A 17,286-nucleotide genomic window follows, 5' to 3' on the forward strand; every position below is an offset into this window, starting at 1 on the left:
TTTATTTTTGTGGCAATATTAAGTATAAGCCAACTAATTCAAAATGGCACATGAAGTACACAGAAAGAGATAAACTATATCTTTTTACTTTAGTGTGAGTAAGGTATCCGATGATTAGTAATATCATAATACATACACGTTTTGATGAATTGTATATTATTTTCGGTGATTGCGAAACTGTCAAAGAGCTAGGGACATGAATAGAAATAAAATAATTATTTTATGAATTATTAATATTTATTTTCGTTTATTCATCTCTTTCGGAAACTCCGGAAATAGTGTAATTGTAACCACGTATACTACGTGAAATAAGAGTTGTTTAAAAGTGTTTTTTAGTGGAAAACATGGAAGATATATTTCAGTGGTGTAGGGAAGGAAATGCCCTTCAAGTGAGAGTGTGGTTGGATGATACCGAGCATGATATGAACCAAGGGTAAGTTTGGAATGTATACTTTATATGAATGACCAGAAATTTTGTAAAACAATAGCCAGATGGTCCACAAATGGCATTGATGGTGTCACGCCCACTGTACACACAGAACCTAGTAGTAATATGCGTCAGCTTGGACCAAAATAATAATAGTATACGGCTATGAGGTCAGACGCACGGACATATTAGCGGAATTAACAGTTAAGGGGAAAAATGCTAAAGAAATCGAAAAATTGGCTTTATAGCTAAAAGATTTGTTTTTTTTTTGCTACACTAAACAAAAATGTTTAAGTAGTCGCAATATTATAGATGATGGTGGTTGATAATATATTTGGAATCATACATTTAAAACCCTCACTAGGTATTTCAAAAAGCATATTTATAATTATTTTCAAGGATTTTCAAAGATTCTAAAGTTATATAAAAGTAATTTTCGTCACGTAAATAAAACAAATACATTGAACACTTGAATTAATTTTGATGTACTTTTTATAGCTGATTTTATGAAAGTTACTACTTAGTTTACCAAAAATATAATTTAAAAATTTGAAAATAAATGTAATACATGTATTGTACAATGAACTAAATTACCTTGTATAAAAGGTTTCCTCATTGTTCACCTTGTTAATTAACATGATTCATAATAACTAAGATTAAAACCTGTGTTTAATGTATATGAATATATTTTTTAAATATATTTTCCTTCAGTGCCAGGGTTTTTATGTACTATATCCCATACTGATTATAAGGTATGAGCAATCAAATAATATATTGAGTGGATATGTTGCTTGAAATAAAAAAAACGAATAAGTACAATTTATCATAATTTGAAGCATTTGAGAAATTGTGGGAACAACTTAAAAATGTTTGAAAAATATTAGATTTGTTTAGAAATAATTTTTATATTTAATTAATTTAGCAAACTGTGGATATGCTAGTTTCCCATTTACACTGTTTCTTTAAAGTGTAAGACTGGAATTTCTCCAAAATAATTGGTCTTTAATTTTTGTAAAAGGCATGAATCAAAAGGAGATAAGCAAGGCCATAAGGTCATTACTTCTGTTGTTAAGAGATAATAAATGCACAAAGTGATCAAAATATTGAATATACATACTATTTATTTTCTATCTAAGCAAATTATTTAGGTTAGTAAGTATAATTTCTGTTCACAAATTTTGCTGTAATTTTATAGATGGGTGTGCCCAAGAATGAATAAAAAGCATAAGTTATCCCTATGAACTTGTCAAGCTAATTAGCTTATGTAATTACATACACCTCTAACTTCTGTTTAAGCTTTGAGAAGGTTAATTTTTTTTATTAAATAGGCAAACCTCAACTTAATTGATACTAAGATCTAAATTTAAGAAGTCTATCTACTTAAGCACCTAGCTAGATAGGATACTCGGAGTACCTATATATTCAGATGAATATCTACAAGAAAAAAAATCCACAAAATAAAAAGTTGTTGAGAACTAAAAAGGGTCCCCAAAAAAGCAACATGCGAATAGCTAAGAATTGCATATTACAATTTTTTTTTATAAATAGCAAGTTAACCAACAAAGGTTCTTCATCAGTGACCTTAGGTTTCATTCAATGTAGCTTAAAGAGTTGCAGATTAAATTATTCAGGCAAAATATAATATATTTGTTTGTTCCAGTGACGACCATGGCTTCAGCCCGCTCCACTGGGCCTGCAAGGAGGGCCATCTGAAGATAGTCGAGATGCTGATCAGACGCGGCGCTCGCATCAACGTCACCAATATGGGAGACGACACACCACTGCATTTAGCAGCTGCGCACGGACATAGGCCTATTGTGCAATTGGTATGTCTTGTATAACGTGACCATTTATTTTTCGTCACAAAACGGGACACCGGTTTATTTATGTTAAGCATAAAAAAAACAATGGAAAAAAATTACACACGCTTATTAGACATTGTGTACTTCAGCGGCCGAGCGTTGCACGTATGAAAACTCGGAAAATCGCGTTTTCCCGACAGGGCCGTAGCTAGATTTGAGGGCAGCTGTTATTACAAGCAGGGCGGAAATAAAAATATCACATCTGATCCGCTCAATCGATTTTTGGTTTTGTTAGTAATGACTTGTGAACGTGAGCAAAAAAAAAAAACATCTCAAAAGAAGGTTCTTTCACCCATCAATACGAATAACTCTTACTATGGGACCAAATAGTAAAATAAAACAACTATAAAGATAAAATTAAGAAGCAAACTGATCTAAATACAAAATTTTATACAAAACCGTTGTTTCTATTGTTTCTACGTTTACTTCTGACAAACATACAAAACATCCAAACCTTTTTACAAACTTTATTCATTAGAGAAAAAGTTCGTAGGCATTGTAACCAAGTTGCAGCGCGGTCGGCTCTTACATTTGCGCACGGTTTCGAAAAATGGGACAATTTTGTGTCCCCGAGATTTTTCTGGGGACACCGGGACAGATTACCGAAAACCGGGACGGTCCCGTTCAAAACGGGACGTCTGGTCACGTTAGTCTTGTATCATATAATATTTATTGTATTTATGCCTTAGGTAAAGTAGCTTGTCTTTGAAATATTTTGCAAGTATCATAAATGGTTTGATCAGGGTGTATTTGACACACTCAATGAGATAGCTTGATTGTTTTATTATTTAAGAAACAAGGATTAGGCCCCATTCCTATGTTATAAGAGAATCAAATTATAATTTTATTGGGACTGTTGTTTATCACTGAACATTTGCATGGTTAACATCTGCCCTAAAGAAAATGATCGCTATAAAGCATTCATCAATACATCATATGTACCACTCATCTCTAATTACCTGCCTCTCTATACGGCTTTGATAACAGATCCTATCGATTTAGTATCAATACAGTGATAATATAATCTGTTCGTAGTTGCTGCAAAACAGAGTGGACGTAAACTTCACGAACGAGCACGGCAACTCGCCGCTGCATTACGCGTGTTTCTGGGGGTACAGCGCCATCGCCGAGGACCTCGTGCTCAACGGCGCCCTCGTCTCACTGGCGAATAAGGATGGCGACACGCCGCTGGATAAGACAAGAGGGCAGCTTGTGCAAAGGTCTGTATTAAGACAGGTTTTTGGACTTAGTAACTGGAAAGTTATTAGTAAACTAAATCACCAAGCACTAGTCAATGCTAAATGCATTTTGGGGTGTGTACTTTCTGACCACTTTACTAAAAGATAGGTTTTCCATATGATAACGATTGTTAATTTCTGTCACCAAGTAAAATTGGGTAACTGGCAGTATTAGATGGAACTTATATAAATGTAACATTTTAATGTCGCCGTTAATGGGTTATGGTGGTCACTTCGAACTTATGGGCGGTGATTTGTTTATTGCCTCAAAATTTTCGATAAAAAGATTTTTATCCTCAGATTACACGAGTTGGCGAGCCAGCACGGACAAGATTTGAAGAAGATTCAGTTCAAAGATCAGTCGTGGCTCGGTCTTAAGACTCGAAGCAGGGATGCAACCTTATCTCGGCATAAAGGCATCAATATCAATGAATTGGCGCTGCACACTCGTATAGCTGTCACTCCTTCGGGTAGGTACTGGTTGTTAAAGAATATAATTAAATAACTGTATTTTTTTTACAAAATACTCCAGAAAGTAAAGACACTTTATTAAACATCTAATAAGTACCAGTCAATTATTTTCCTTTATTGTCAAATTCCTCATTAAAAATATTTCCGAATATTTTGTTTCTAGGTGAAACATGGCGCGGAAGATGGCAGAAGAACGACATAGTGGCAAAAATACTCGCCATACGCGAGTGCACGCCGCGCATACAGAGGGACTTCAACGAGGAGTTCCCCAAGCTGAGGATATTCTCGCATCCCAACATATTGCCTGTGGTATGATCATTACAAAGCCGGTTTATATTATAAAAAAACTTGAAGTAGTTATTTTCCATTAACATTTAACTATTTTTCGCATTTTATCGCGGTTTTAATGTTTTAGTTTTCTCCCGACGTTTCGAAGACTGTTCAGCCTTCATGGTCACGGGGGGGACCACGGGGGAGTTTGAATGTCTAACATTCGCGTAAACATAAGAAATCTTTAGTTATTCTCCGCAAGCGATTTTCATCTTCTAAATGGTAGTCACGACAAGGTGACTTCTGCTAATTTTGAAGCTTGGAGGACTTTTGGAGATCTAGATGTGTATACAACTATTAAAATAGTGCTGGTAGTGTGAATGCATTGGTGGAACTGGCGCGTGTGCAGGTGGGGTGCTGCGTGTCGCCGCCGTCGCTGGTGGTGATCTCGCAGTACATGTCGTGGGGCTCGCTGCACGCGCTGCTGCACGGCGGCGCGGGCGGGCGCGTGGTGGTGGACGCGGCGGCGGCGCTGCGGCTGGCGGGCGACGTGGCGCACGGCATGCGCTACCTGCACTCGCTGCAGCGCGACAACATCCTGCCCGCCTACCATCTCAACAGCAAACACATCATGGTACTACTCAATGTGCAGAATATCTTCTCATTTCTAGTATATTTTTGTCTCATTTTGGATTTAATGATTGATACTTGAAGTCAAAGTAAGATCTGCATGATCAGATATGTGTGGTGTCATTGGTAAATATGTTGATATCACAATTCATAAAGCGTTTTTTTTTATATATTGCATGAATTTACTACTAAATAAAACGAATATGTTATTGATAAAAATATTCAATATTGAACAATAGGACAATTTTTCATGTGCAACCCAAAATAAGACGCAAAAATAACGTCTAATGTTTATCCAGATCGATGAAGATCTGACAGCGCGCATCAATATGGCGGATGCGAAGTTCTCATTCCAAGAGAAGGGCCGCATCTACGCGCCCGCGTGGATGGCGCCCGAGGCGTTACTCAAACCCGCCGCCAAACGGAACTGGGAGGCCGCGGATATGTGGAGCTTCGCCATACTGCTGTGGGAACTCGCCACTAGAGAAGTATGACTACTATTATATTAATCCCCATGTTTAGTTGAATATAAGTATTTTGCTGCGATTTTCGGTGAAGAAATCGCGCGTTTATAATCTGTGGATAATGTAGTTAGTTATACAATTATCTCCAATGTATATGTAATTTCACTTGTATATAATTTATTGTACAATTGTTTTTTATCCCAAATAAATAACAAATCGTTTGCTTCAAAATATTAAGTTCGTGTAGGGTAACATACCTTCTACTGAATATAAAAAGCAATATTTTGTTGATTATTAATATTTTTAAGGTGTCGACTTTTTAAAAATAAAGTAAATAAAAAAATTGCATTAGATCAGTAACAATTATTTTGAACAATTGCAGGTTCCCTTCGCAGACTTGTCGCCAATGGAGTGTGGTATGAAGATAGCACTAGAAGGCCTCCGAGTGACCATCCCTCCAGGCATCTCTCCCCACATATCCAAGCTCATAAAGATCTGTATGAACGAAGATCCCGGTAAACGGCCGTCATTCGAAATGATTCTGCCCATTCTGGAGAAAATGAAACGTTAACATCACTGACGCAAGGTTATTTTTGTATTGTACGCACATTTAATTCTGGGGCCAATTCTGAAGACATTGACTGGGGATTGATTGGTTCAACTTTTAATGTGAATTGTAAAGGTTGTTAAAAATTTTGTTTTATTTATTGTCAATTTGTAATATAGATCAAAAAATTATTTTAATTCGTTTTGAATATAGAATCTATACTATTATATAAAGCTGAAGAGTTTGTTTGTTTGTTTGTTTGTTTGTTTGTTTGTTTGAACGCGCTAATCTCAGGAACTACCGGTCCAAACCGAAAAATTCTTTTTGCGTTGGATAGCCCTTTGTTCGTGGAGTGCTATAGGCTATATATCATCACGCTATACCCAATAGGAGCGGGGCAGTAATGGCTAATCTCAGGAACTACCGGTCCAAACTGAAAAATTCTTTTTGTGTTGTATAGCCCTTTGTTCGTGGAGTGCTATAGGCTATATATCATCACGCTATACCCAATAGGAGCGGGGCAGTAATGGCTAATCTCAGGAACTACCGGTCCAAACTGAAAAATTCTTTTTGCGTTGGATAGCCCTTTGTTCGTGGAGTGCTATAGGCTATATATCATCACGCTATACCCAATATGAGCGGAGCAGTAATGGCTAATCTCAGGAACTAACGGTCCAAACTGAAAAAATCTTTTTGTGTTAGATAGCCCTTTATTCGTGGAGTGCTATAGGCTATATATGATCACGCTATATTCCATAGGAGCGGAGCAGTAATGGCTAATCTCAGGAACTACCGATTCGAACTGAAAAAATATTTTTGTGTTGAATAGTCCTTTGTTTGTGGAGTGCTCAAAGTTATATATCATCACGCTAGGACCAATAGGAGTGGAGCAGTAATGGCTAATCTCAGGAACTACCGGTTTGAACTGAAAAAATCTTTTTGTGTTGGATAGCCCTTTGTTCCTGGAGTGCTATAGGCTATATATCATCACGCTATGACCAATAGGAGCGGAGCAGTAATGAAACATGTTGCAAAAACGGAGAAAAATATGAGTTTTGAGAGCTTCCGTTAACTACGCTGCGTAAACGGTTAAAGTTATGCAACAATGATGTATGACGGGATTATTACACTTAAAAAGTTCTAAAAAATATATTATAAAACAAAGTCCCTCGCTGCATCTGTCTGCCTGAACGTGTTAAACTCAAAAACTACCCAACGTATTAAGATGAAATTTGGTATGGAGACAGTTTGAGACCCTGGGAAGAACATAGGCTCCCGGGAAACTACTACTTTTATAACGGAAAACTTTAGCCTGTAAAACTTTATAACGCGGGCGGAGCCGCGGGCAAAAGCTAGTTATCTTATATACAGAGTGTGTGCAAAAATGGGGTTTAATGTTTAAACCTTCGAATAAATTTTGAAGAAGATTTGTAGTTTAGCAATAGGAAATTGAAACAATTTGAAAAATTTTGATCGATATTTTTGTATTGCGTTATGGCAATTGCGACCTAACTTTATATCATTTTTTTAACCCAATTTGTGCGACGCTTTATATATTCTTTTAAGTATTATTTATTGTATTGAAAATCCCGCCGATTCAGGAAGAATGGAATCGCTAGTCAAGTCTTCAGAATCAACAAATTTCGTTAACAAAAATGTTGACATGGAAAAGTGTATGAAATATTTGTTATTGAAACGAAAAATTAGACAATATTCGTCCAAATTGTATTATGATTTTAAATTCTTATGAATATTTAATGAATTCATTAATTAATGGATTCAAAATGACAATTGTTAAAACTTATGTTTTCTATTGAGGTTGTTTTAGTTATTAGGACTGGACTATACGGAAATGAAGGTACAGTATGATTTTTACATAAAGTTTATTACAGCTGCCAAATGCATTGTTAAACGAGTGCCATGTGTTATGGGTGACAAGAAAAAATGGTACAAAACAGTTTTTTTACACAAACTGCCAGTATTTGTAATTGTTGTTTAATGTTTAGGTTGTGTTTCTAATTAATTTCGGTCGAACGATACTAATTTAAAAATTAACCCATGAAATGAAATATGTTAATATATAAAGGTGCCTTAATTCTATTAACAGTTTAATATTTGAGGTTAGTGTTCACAGTATTTAGAAAGGACGCCCTATATACCTAATATAATTTTTTTACTTGTACGACAAACGGACCTTACTACTTGATGTTAAGTGGAGTGGGGTCCAATAGACTGTCGACTGACGAGAGATGATTCCCTCGACAGTCGACATAATTTCGCCGGCCTGTTGTTCGATATGCACAGAGTGATCCCGGGACGAAATTAACACGAACACCAAATTATGGTCATTTTCATTATCACTACTATATTGAAAGTACAATACATATAGTCAAACCGCATTGTGTATATGAACGCACACATAAATAAACCTTTATCTAATATAAACATGATTATTTGATTATTTTTCATGTTATACTTTTAGTAGAGGGACCGATAATACAAGCCGCGTCCTTTCTATGTTGTCTAACAGCTATTTTCAATAAGCGATCTCTATCGCATTTTTCAATCTATCTCATAAATTGACCAATCAGAACAAAGATTTTCTTGACATGCTTACAAAAGAGGTTTTTTGATTGGTTTATTTTGGGAATCGGATAGAAAATTGAGATTAGGATCGTTTATTGAAAGCGGCTGTAAGTGATGCTGAAATACTGATATTTGTGACCATTGTGCTGTCTCGATATTTATTTATTCCATAGTTTAGTGTACAATGCATTTTAACTGAATCTCCGTTGTGCAATGTTCTTATGATACATACTTGTTTAAATATAAAATGTTTTCTTAATATAGTTGTATCTTATGATTATATACGAAAATATTGATAATGAATGTTAATTATTTACAGGTTAGAAACATATATAAAAAGTAATGTAAGCCTAAAATTGTCTATCGATGCTTTTGTGAAATATGTGCCTTACAATATTGAAGTAATAATGTCGCAAAATATTTTCGACACGCGAATCGTACTTTGTAAAATGAACTGTTCGCCATAGTTGAAAAAAAATGCCTTAACATTTATAAATATGATAACAAATTATAAACAAAGTGTATCTAATATTTAATTTAAATAAATATATTTTGGATGTGAAATAATGTTACAACTTTCATAAAGTTGTTAATGTACTAACGATTTCATAATAAAACTATTAAAACTATTTGAAATTGTATTTATTACGACATTTAACAATAATCACCATCGATTGACTTTTAATTACTTATATCTTTTCGTGAAAATCGGACCACAATTTAGATTCTTAGCACCTTTCGGTGAAGAGCTCTGGATCATGACTTATAAGACAATACCTTCAAATATCGCAATTCGACATGGAAAAATAAACCTTCTATACATCCACAGAGAATTTATTTTCTTAGAAACTCTATAAGCGCTGGCTTGATGTCTTCTAGAAATGTAACCAATCGTTCTTGCACTTTCAAAGAGTCTCTGTCTAGTTGCGCTCTTATTCTTTCTTTTTCATTAAGATTTTTCTCTCGAAGGGTTTCTAACTCCAATCGTTTTATTTCTAGCAAATGACGAGGATCCATCCTGTGTTCTTCTTTGGCTCTAGAGTAGCTGTAGCGCATGCGTTTCCTCTTAGATGCTGAAATCATTTTTAAAAACATTACAATAACCTTAGGCCCATCTTACACAGCTGGTTGACGAACCCTTACTGACTAGTCTGCGTCAAATAACAAAAAATAATTATTGAATGCGCAAAAAGTGAGTGCGAGATATAAAATAGCCCGTTTTACCATCACTTTAAAATAAATTTATATATTGCTTACCTATAGGGGGCGGTGACGGAGAATTCTCAATTTTGTTCGCTGGCGAGCTTCCTGTATGTTCGAGAAACTCCACAAACATAGGATCCGTTGTTTCGTCCTGAATATCTTCTTGCTGAATTTCTATTGTTTCATATTCATCGTTAGAATCCTGTAACATAAATAAGTATTAATGTTTATTATAGTAATATAGTGGTTATTGACTTCGAGAACCGTGAGTCAGTGTTCTCTCCTCAAATAAAACTTCTAGTAGATTCGTTAAAAAATATTTTTTGCAAATTCATCGTTGTACCTGTTTTCCGGTTCGTTTTGTGTTATAATTAATAATGCTGTTAATATTGTTGCAATGTTTCCTCATCGGAACTTATTCTGTTATAGACAATTCAAAACTCGTCGCTACATATCAACTCCGTAATGAATAAGTGAAAAATATGATTATTTACAATTTTGATAAATTTTATATACCTGTATGTCAACACTGGAGGCATCTTTATTGCTTTCGGTCTGTCCTTTAGTCCTATACTCGTGGTCTATCAAAGCCTAAAGAGATGTAATATTATTAATAAAACTTTGAGAAAATCGTTCAGTTGTCGGGGCAATGTATATAAAGCCATTTTACGCTAATATTTGGAGCAAATTAATTAAACCCCTCCATTAGTTAGAGTCCACTGGACCCACATTAACTGAAGTATTAGCAACAAAGAGTACATAACCGCCTCGTTTAACAATATCGTCAATATATCATTTGGACGTCTATTAAAAGTTGCTAAAGCAAGTATAGTTTTAAAAATACCCTAATGATACTTTTAGTATAAATTCATAAATAGTATATGTAAGTATTATCGCCTACAAACATTCCCGTTTTGTTGATCTAATCACGCTCCTGAATGCAGCCCTGTACTAGGAAATATGAAAAGGGCACTGGGTATGAGCTGTACTAGGTACCAATATATTTTCCCAATAGCCACTAACTAAAATAACAGTTCCAGTAATCTGTTATATCAACTCTCGTATTTCTGGAGCTCTTGCTCCAGTAGCCTATTACATGTTGCTATCACATATACTTCAGCTAGAAGGGATTCGTTCATTTATTCTAGGGTGGTATAGTACGTAAATTTTGTTTTGTTGAGAAGTGCGTAGTCGGCACTGGTGGATTCTTAGTAAATGGATAAGTGGGTGCTAAATAGTGAACACGACTTACTAACGATTTTAGTGAAGTTAACACTTAATAATCCAGTACTTACACTCGACTCACTGGGGCTGTTGTTCTTTAAAACGGAGGGATGTTTTCTAATTATATGTTTTTTTAGGTTTGAAACTGAAGTCTTATAAGAGAAAAATTCATTGCATATTTTACAAACTGCATGATCATTACCAATATCCGTAAAATATTTCCATGCAATACTGGTCTTTCTAGATCCAGACATTGTGTAACAGGTATATACAATCACTGATCACAATACCTTTAGTAATTTAATGTATACTTAAATAACAGGTAATACAGAAGCTCACGAAAATATAGTCTCAACAATCATAATACGTTCATCAATTCGAGCAAAAATCTCACGTCATACTTTTTGAAAAATAAATCGGTTCATAAAATGGATGGCAAATATCTAAGTACACTACCTAACAGGTAAAACCTATTACTTTCACAGTTCCAATTTAACCTCGTAAGACCAATATATATAATTCTCTTTGGACCAGGAATATAGCAAGATATATTTTCACACTAATATAACCTCAAATTTAACATCTACGGGACACGATGTCAAAACGGGAGGTTTTGGGCTCAGAGTATTGGATTGGAGCTTCATTCTCTATGACAGTGTAAACTCGTAACAACTAACACGGCCATGTTACATTATCTCTGTGAAGAGTGAAATTAGTATGGAATGGTACCTATTTATAACGTAAACAGCGTTTCTAGATTATATTTTTTTATTTATAATGTTTTATATTAAACTATATTCGATTTTTATATAAATACAGTACATATTTGAGTAAATAGCTGCACTTTTACAGTAGATAAAAAATATATGATCTGGGAATGTTACTATGAAAGTTAACATTTCCCATTTTCGAGAGATTTCTGTATAGTAAACTTTAATACTTACCTCATTTTTCGAAGAGTTATGGCTTTAATAATATTGTAAGACCTATCTACAATTTTATAATCACAACTGATATCATGTAATATTTTTGTAATTATAATATCATATCGTATTGATTATTGAAGTAGAATGTGCCATTGAATGAATGAATGTGTTTTATACTGTGTCTGTGTTTTTTCTGTCAGAGTTTTGGCTGTCACTTGTCAGCGATGAAGTTCTCGCCCCGCCCCTCAGACCGAATTTGAGTTCGGACTTTGCAAAATGCGAAGAGTGAATTAAGATTTCAGAAGCTTTGAATACGAGTTAATTTGAATCTAACACAAAAATAAAATAACAAACTATGTGCTTATATAGCGTTCTTAGTTTATAAATGAGTATGGAGCCGAATAAACTGCTAAATTCGGGTGTATTACCGAAAATTATCGACGCCGAGTGGAAGTTAGAAGTGGTAACAAATTCTGCCGGAATTGGTTCAGATAATTTGTTATACACGGTAATATTGAAAACTGATGGTGACGATGTGACTTTTACCTGTGGGAGCCAAGAATTGCAAGATCTCGTGTACAAATTGAAAGATTTGGTGAGACATTGTGAGAAAGTTAAGAGTGAACTGTCGTGATGTTAGTGTACACAAGTAACTGTTTATCTCACTATTATTAATACACGTTTGTATTAAAAAATCTGGTTTTTAAATATGTGTCCTAAATGTTTAACAATATGTTAATATATTCTGGCCATATTAATTATTGTGGAAATATTATAAGTAGTAACATTGATACTTGAAACTGCGGCTAAGTGTGTATATTTATTGCTCATATATAAAAAGCCTCGCAAAGCTGTTGTTTAGTGTATGTATTCACTAAGCATTTCAAGATTCAAAATTTAAAACATAATTGAATTACCTACATAGGTATATAGTACCTACATAATAATTCCATGCTGACATAAACCATACTATGAATAGTAGCTATTATTAACAATATACTTACTGCTTTTTGGTAACAGTACCTATGTCTATTGCTTTTAATATAAACAATGTAAAAAAGGGTCATAAATAATCACACAATTTATTCAAAATAATTTTATTTCATACCATATAGTACAATAGTATAGTGAGAACACAAACTGGATAAACAATTCCTTTGCACGAACAAACAAATCACAGTTTAACTAAATCATGACTCTAGTGAGTAGGAAAGCTGCAATTGTCAACTACACTAGATTGCAGATATTGTCAAACAGAGATATTGCTTACTGGATGCCTAAAAATTACCCCTATTTTTCTTTCATGTATCATGTGGGTACTGGAAATCAATGTTTTTAATGGCTACTTTAAATAAACAATCTCAAACCCTGATTAATTCATTCCTAGCTGAATTTTGACTACAGCAGCCAATCTGAACAGAGATCAGCTTAGTACCCAGTTGATATAATAATGCACAAGTGTGTGTGCAATACACAGGTTCACTCTATGTTCCTTCACTTTCATAGTCTGGTGAGATGACAATCTGTAATCTGACCAGAGCAAGAACAGGTGCAGGTCCAATGGCTTTCATCCTTTCTGGGGCATGGGGGTATTACATCAAACCACTATGGATTAAAATATTGACTATGGTGCCAAAATAATGAACTAACCACGAGTGTGGCCACCATGCATAGAGTGTGTTGTCCTGCACCATGTTTGGCTGTGAGATACAAGTGAGACAATATTATATAGGAACATTCCAGTTTTGAGCTAGCCGTACATGCATTGCACCTAAAAATAATTGTTGCATGAGCTGCAGACAATATGTTGTTTGTGAGAATATTTTTTCTGTGTTGCACTTTATTCTTATTGGTCCACTTATGCCATCACTCTGAAGGTAGTTGGGATTGTTTATCAATCACCTTTGCTATGTGGCAATAAAATTGTGTATATTAAAAAATAAACAACATTTTTAAATAGCAAATGTTATTGTAAGCTGCAAACTTCATTTTCATGGTGTTCAATAAATAATTACTGACAATGGACTGTTTCTATGACTAAAGGATATAATTTTTACAGGAATAAATATCTCTTGTATTCCATTACAATAACATATTTGTAACAAAAGACCAACCAAAGCATAATAGGAATATCATTAAAAAAAGTTGTTATTCTTACCTTGCTTACAGAAATGCATAAGTAAAAAAAATTTTATAAGTCAAATATGTATAAATATCAAAGTGTTTTTTTTTTACCAGATCTCCACATTGTTGATAGACGCAGCTTTCAATTTATAAGTGAGATGCTTGGCTTATCTTTTAAGCAACAATTTATTCTCTGTCTGACAAATCTTAACAAGGTTAGCATCTTGGGACTATTAAACATTAATATTAATAAATTTATCTTAAAATATCACAATGTCAACAACTACCACTACTGAAGTTAATTCTATGTGGTTAAACAAGTTACAAGTTTATTCTACAAGACTGCATTGAAATAGTACTATTCAAAATATAACTATTTGGGTGTCAATTATGTTGTATCCTGAAATTATTATTTGGAATGATGGGAAAATTAGTTCTAAGTGACTGAGAGAAAGTTTGATATTCAATCAAATGGTTTTATATTAGTAATTGTCTAAAATTGAGCTATTAGTGATTGAAACAATAAATTTTATGAATTATGGCCGTAAATATTCATGAATTAAAGTAGTCTGTGATGAGGACCTATTCCCAGGTTAGATAAATAATGAACTCTTGTTAAATGTCATTTAGGCCTAATTATATTTATGTAAGCCAGAATAAACTCCTTATATTTAATGATTATAGTAAGAAAATATTCATTTTTCTATCAGATTAGCTGCACATTTACTAGCTTTCTGTATATGAAGATATATGTCCCTTAGTTACTATATTCCTCTGCAGATCCATTAGAATAAAAAAATCATGAGTACATGCAACATTATTGCCAAAAGATTTTTGGTTATTATCTAACAGATTATTTTATTAAACATAACAATAACACGCAATGATAAATAGTAACACGCAACTGATTAAAATTTGGACATATCACATAAATTCTATAAAGCATTAGTGCACACTAAATATAGAAATGCTAAAAATTAATATATTTATAAAACCATAATTTGGTCAAATAATTCACTGGTGTTAGGCCAAAGAGCCCATCTTCAGCTTTACCATTCCTTGCTATTACATTGAGAGCTTATAACAAGAGAGAAGTGACCCGTCACATCTAAAATACTAATTTCACTACTCTCTCTAAATTCGTAAATTATGTACGAGCCAATAATACTATGCGGTAGATATTTAACAATAGAACACATTGTTTCCCAGTAAATTAAATAGTTATGGAGCCTTATTTTTATAATTTTCACATAGGCCCGTTTGCCTGAGATCTGTTTCAGTCAAGCCGAAGATTTGTGTAGACAAGATTGCATTGAACCGTATTCGGATACATTAGAGTATTGGCAATGTTTCAATATTGCGCAATATAATGTTGATTTACAGGATAAGATTACATACATTGAGTAGAAAACATGTTCATAATCATAAATAAGTTTGTGTAGTCTATGGTCACAACCATTGCATTGTTTAGGAAACATATTATAATGTAGTATGTCTACTATTAGCAATATAATTTCACGTTAAGGTGGTAGCTCAAGGTCCATTTTCATACATTTTGTTTCGGCTTTAATCTGGGTAACTAAACAAGTATTGGCAAGTAAAGAATTTAAATTCACGTCTAGTTAGTGATTAGTTCTCGCAGTTGATTTGTTGTTTGTTTGTTGATTTCTGCCTTTAAAATTTCGTCATATTAAATTTTAAAGGCCGAAATATCCATGATTATTAATTATTTTTACATTTTTCTTTCAACTGCGAGAACTAATCACTAACTAGACGTGAATTTAAATTCTTTACTTGCCAATACTTGTTTAGTTACCCAGATTAAAGCCGAAACAAAATGTATGAAAATGGACCTTGAGCTACCACCTTAATGTAAAATTAACTCCAGCAAACAAGCAATGTATCCGAATATTTTTGAAAGCTGTACAATTTCTTTCGTTTCTTTGCTTCATAGACATCGTTCCTCAGCGGTAGTCAATCTCGTAACAATCGAGTATATTTAAAGCGAGAAGAACTTGAGGAAAGCCGCAGGCGGCACCGGGGACGGAGGGAGAGGACCGCCTGCCTCCTTCAGGCGTTCACGATACTCTGGGCACTAAAAATAAAAATACAAATTGAAGTATCGTTTTAGTTAAAAACATTTTAACTACAACCCAAGCCGCTTGTATGCGGAATATTGGCATAGCAGGTAACAAACGACATAACAGTTGTTTTAGGTTTTATAATTAAATAATCTGTGTAATTTTTTGTAAGGATAACATTGTACGGGGATCTAGGACATTAGACTTTACTGGATGTTTGTATAAAAAACCTTAAATGCTTGGAGGTCTTGCTTACCTGGTCAGCTATACAAGGATGGCCGAGAGACCGCCAAAACAGGCACTTGCAGTGTCGGCACAGCGATAAAGTCTCAGCATATTGGGCATCTTCTCTTAGCCCATACAACCTAAAAAACGAGCGATTTATTTGAATCATGGATTTACATCTAAGATTTTTGCAAAAATTGCAGCCATTATATCGGCCTGTTGGAACCGTATATACACAGGCTGATTCTGGAACGCGACACACTTACGTAGTCCACCATGGCGGGTTTCAACACCTTATTTACGGTAGTCGCTATCTGGGCGGATATAAAATATATCCTATCACAAAAATGGACTAAACTTGGCTATATGACTAATTGTCTTTTCCATCGCCATCTTACTTCCTAAGATGATGGAAGACGTTCTTCCAGTCGGCGTCCTTCTGCTCTTCCTTCAGTTTCGCGAGCGCGGCGTCGATCTGCTGCTGCGTGAAGTGGAACGACACCAGCTCGCGCCAGATACGCTGCTCGGAGCACACGGACGCCATCACGTTCCATGCTGACGATGCCGACTGCGCGAAATACAAACAGTTTTATGGCATTTGTGATAACATTATGCCAATGACAAGATAGGAAAACAGGCTGTTGATAAGACTGAGGTTAAGAATCTGAATTAAAAATCAAAACAACAAACCGACGTATCAGCTGTTTCAATAATAGGGGGACCCTACATACCTACTTACTTAACTAAGTGGGCGCCTAAAATATCGCACTTCCTAAAGGGCCCCCAACAAATTTTGATATAGGGCCTCTTTGAGAAAAGCTACGTCATTGCTATGGTCGACACTAATGACGTCATACATACGCGCAAAGTTAACAGATATTTATCTTTGCTATCTGTCACTGTATATTGATTTTACAAGAAATATATAGTCTCACAAACTTATCTGGATATTGACATTGAGATTGACATTTCAAAATGACGTCGTTAATTCCTCTTTTGGCTACCGGG

At 34.5% G+C, this 17,286-nt stretch overlaps 3 protein-coding genes and 1 long non-coding RNA gene across 6 annotated transcripts in view; 2 read left to right on the plus strand and 2 right to left on the minus strand.

The window, feature by feature from the left end:
• The first annotated feature begins 145 nt into the window (after positions 1-145).
• Positions 146-9,124, plus strand: LOC115450105 (integrin-linked protein kinase). Its single transcript, XM_030178077.2, has 9 exons — positions 146-433; positions 2,088-2,253; positions 3,325-3,509; positions 3,828-3,997; positions 4,162-4,307; positions 4,678-4,902; positions 5,198-5,386; positions 5,745-6,124; positions 7,266-9,124. The coding sequence occupies exons 1-8, from the start codon at positions 345-347 to the stop codon at positions 5,931-5,933; spliced, it is 1,359 nt and encodes a 452-aa protein (XP_030033937.1). The 5' UTR covers positions 146-344; the 3' UTR covers positions 5,934-6,124; positions 7,266-9,124.
• On the minus strand, positions 9,121-11,558 carry LOC115450108. 2 transcript variants are annotated; one of them, XM_030178082.2, is made up of 4 exons: positions 10,994-11,557; positions 10,215-10,289; positions 9,753-9,900; positions 9,121-9,568 (listed from the first exon to the last, which is right to left on the minus strand). In XM_030178082.2, exons 1-4 carry the CDS (start codon positions 11,174-11,176, stop codon positions 9,330-9,332), a joined length of 645 nt encoding a protein of 214 aa, XP_030033942.1. In that variant the 5' UTR covers positions 11,177-11,557; the 3' UTR covers positions 9,121-9,329. The 2 variants fall into 2 exon arrangements, with proteins under 2 accessions (XP_030033942.1, XP_037294895.1); XM_037438998.1 differs by lacking the exon at positions 10,215-10,289 and having other exon boundaries at positions 10,994-11,558.
• On the plus strand, positions 11,294-12,653 carry LOC115450109. The gene is made up of 2 exons (XR_003939254.2): positions 11,294-11,385; positions 12,049-12,653. It is a non-coding gene; the product is annotated as an uncharacterized LOC115450109 (long non-coding RNA).
• Positions 12,654-12,929: 276 nt separating this feature from the next.
• The window catches only part of LOC115450106 (F-box only protein 32), a 62,566-nt gene continuing 58,209 nt past the window's right edge, over positions 12,930-17,286 (minus strand). For both annotated transcript variants that reach the window (XM_037438997.1, XM_037438996.1), the window contains 4 exons: positions 16,677-16,846; positions 16,310-16,418; positions 15,844-16,067; positions 12,930-15,496 (listed from right to left, as the gene is read on the minus strand). In XM_037438997.1, the coding sequence (XP_037294894.1) occupies positions 15,972-16,067; positions 16,310-16,418; positions 16,677-16,846 (375 nt within the window). In that variant the 3' untranslated portion in view covers positions 12,930-15,496; positions 15,844-15,971. The remainder of the gene's footprint in view (positions 15,497-15,843; positions 16,068-16,309; positions 16,419-16,676; positions 16,847-17,286) is intronic.

This window comes from Manduca sexta, chromosome 15 (assembly GCF_014839805.1).
Source record: "Manduca sexta isolate Smith_Timp_Sample1 chromosome 15, JHU_Msex_v1.0, whole genome shotgun sequence".
In the NCBI taxonomy this organism is placed as follows: Eukaryota; Metazoa; Arthropoda; class Insecta; order Lepidoptera; family Sphingidae; genus Manduca; species Manduca sexta.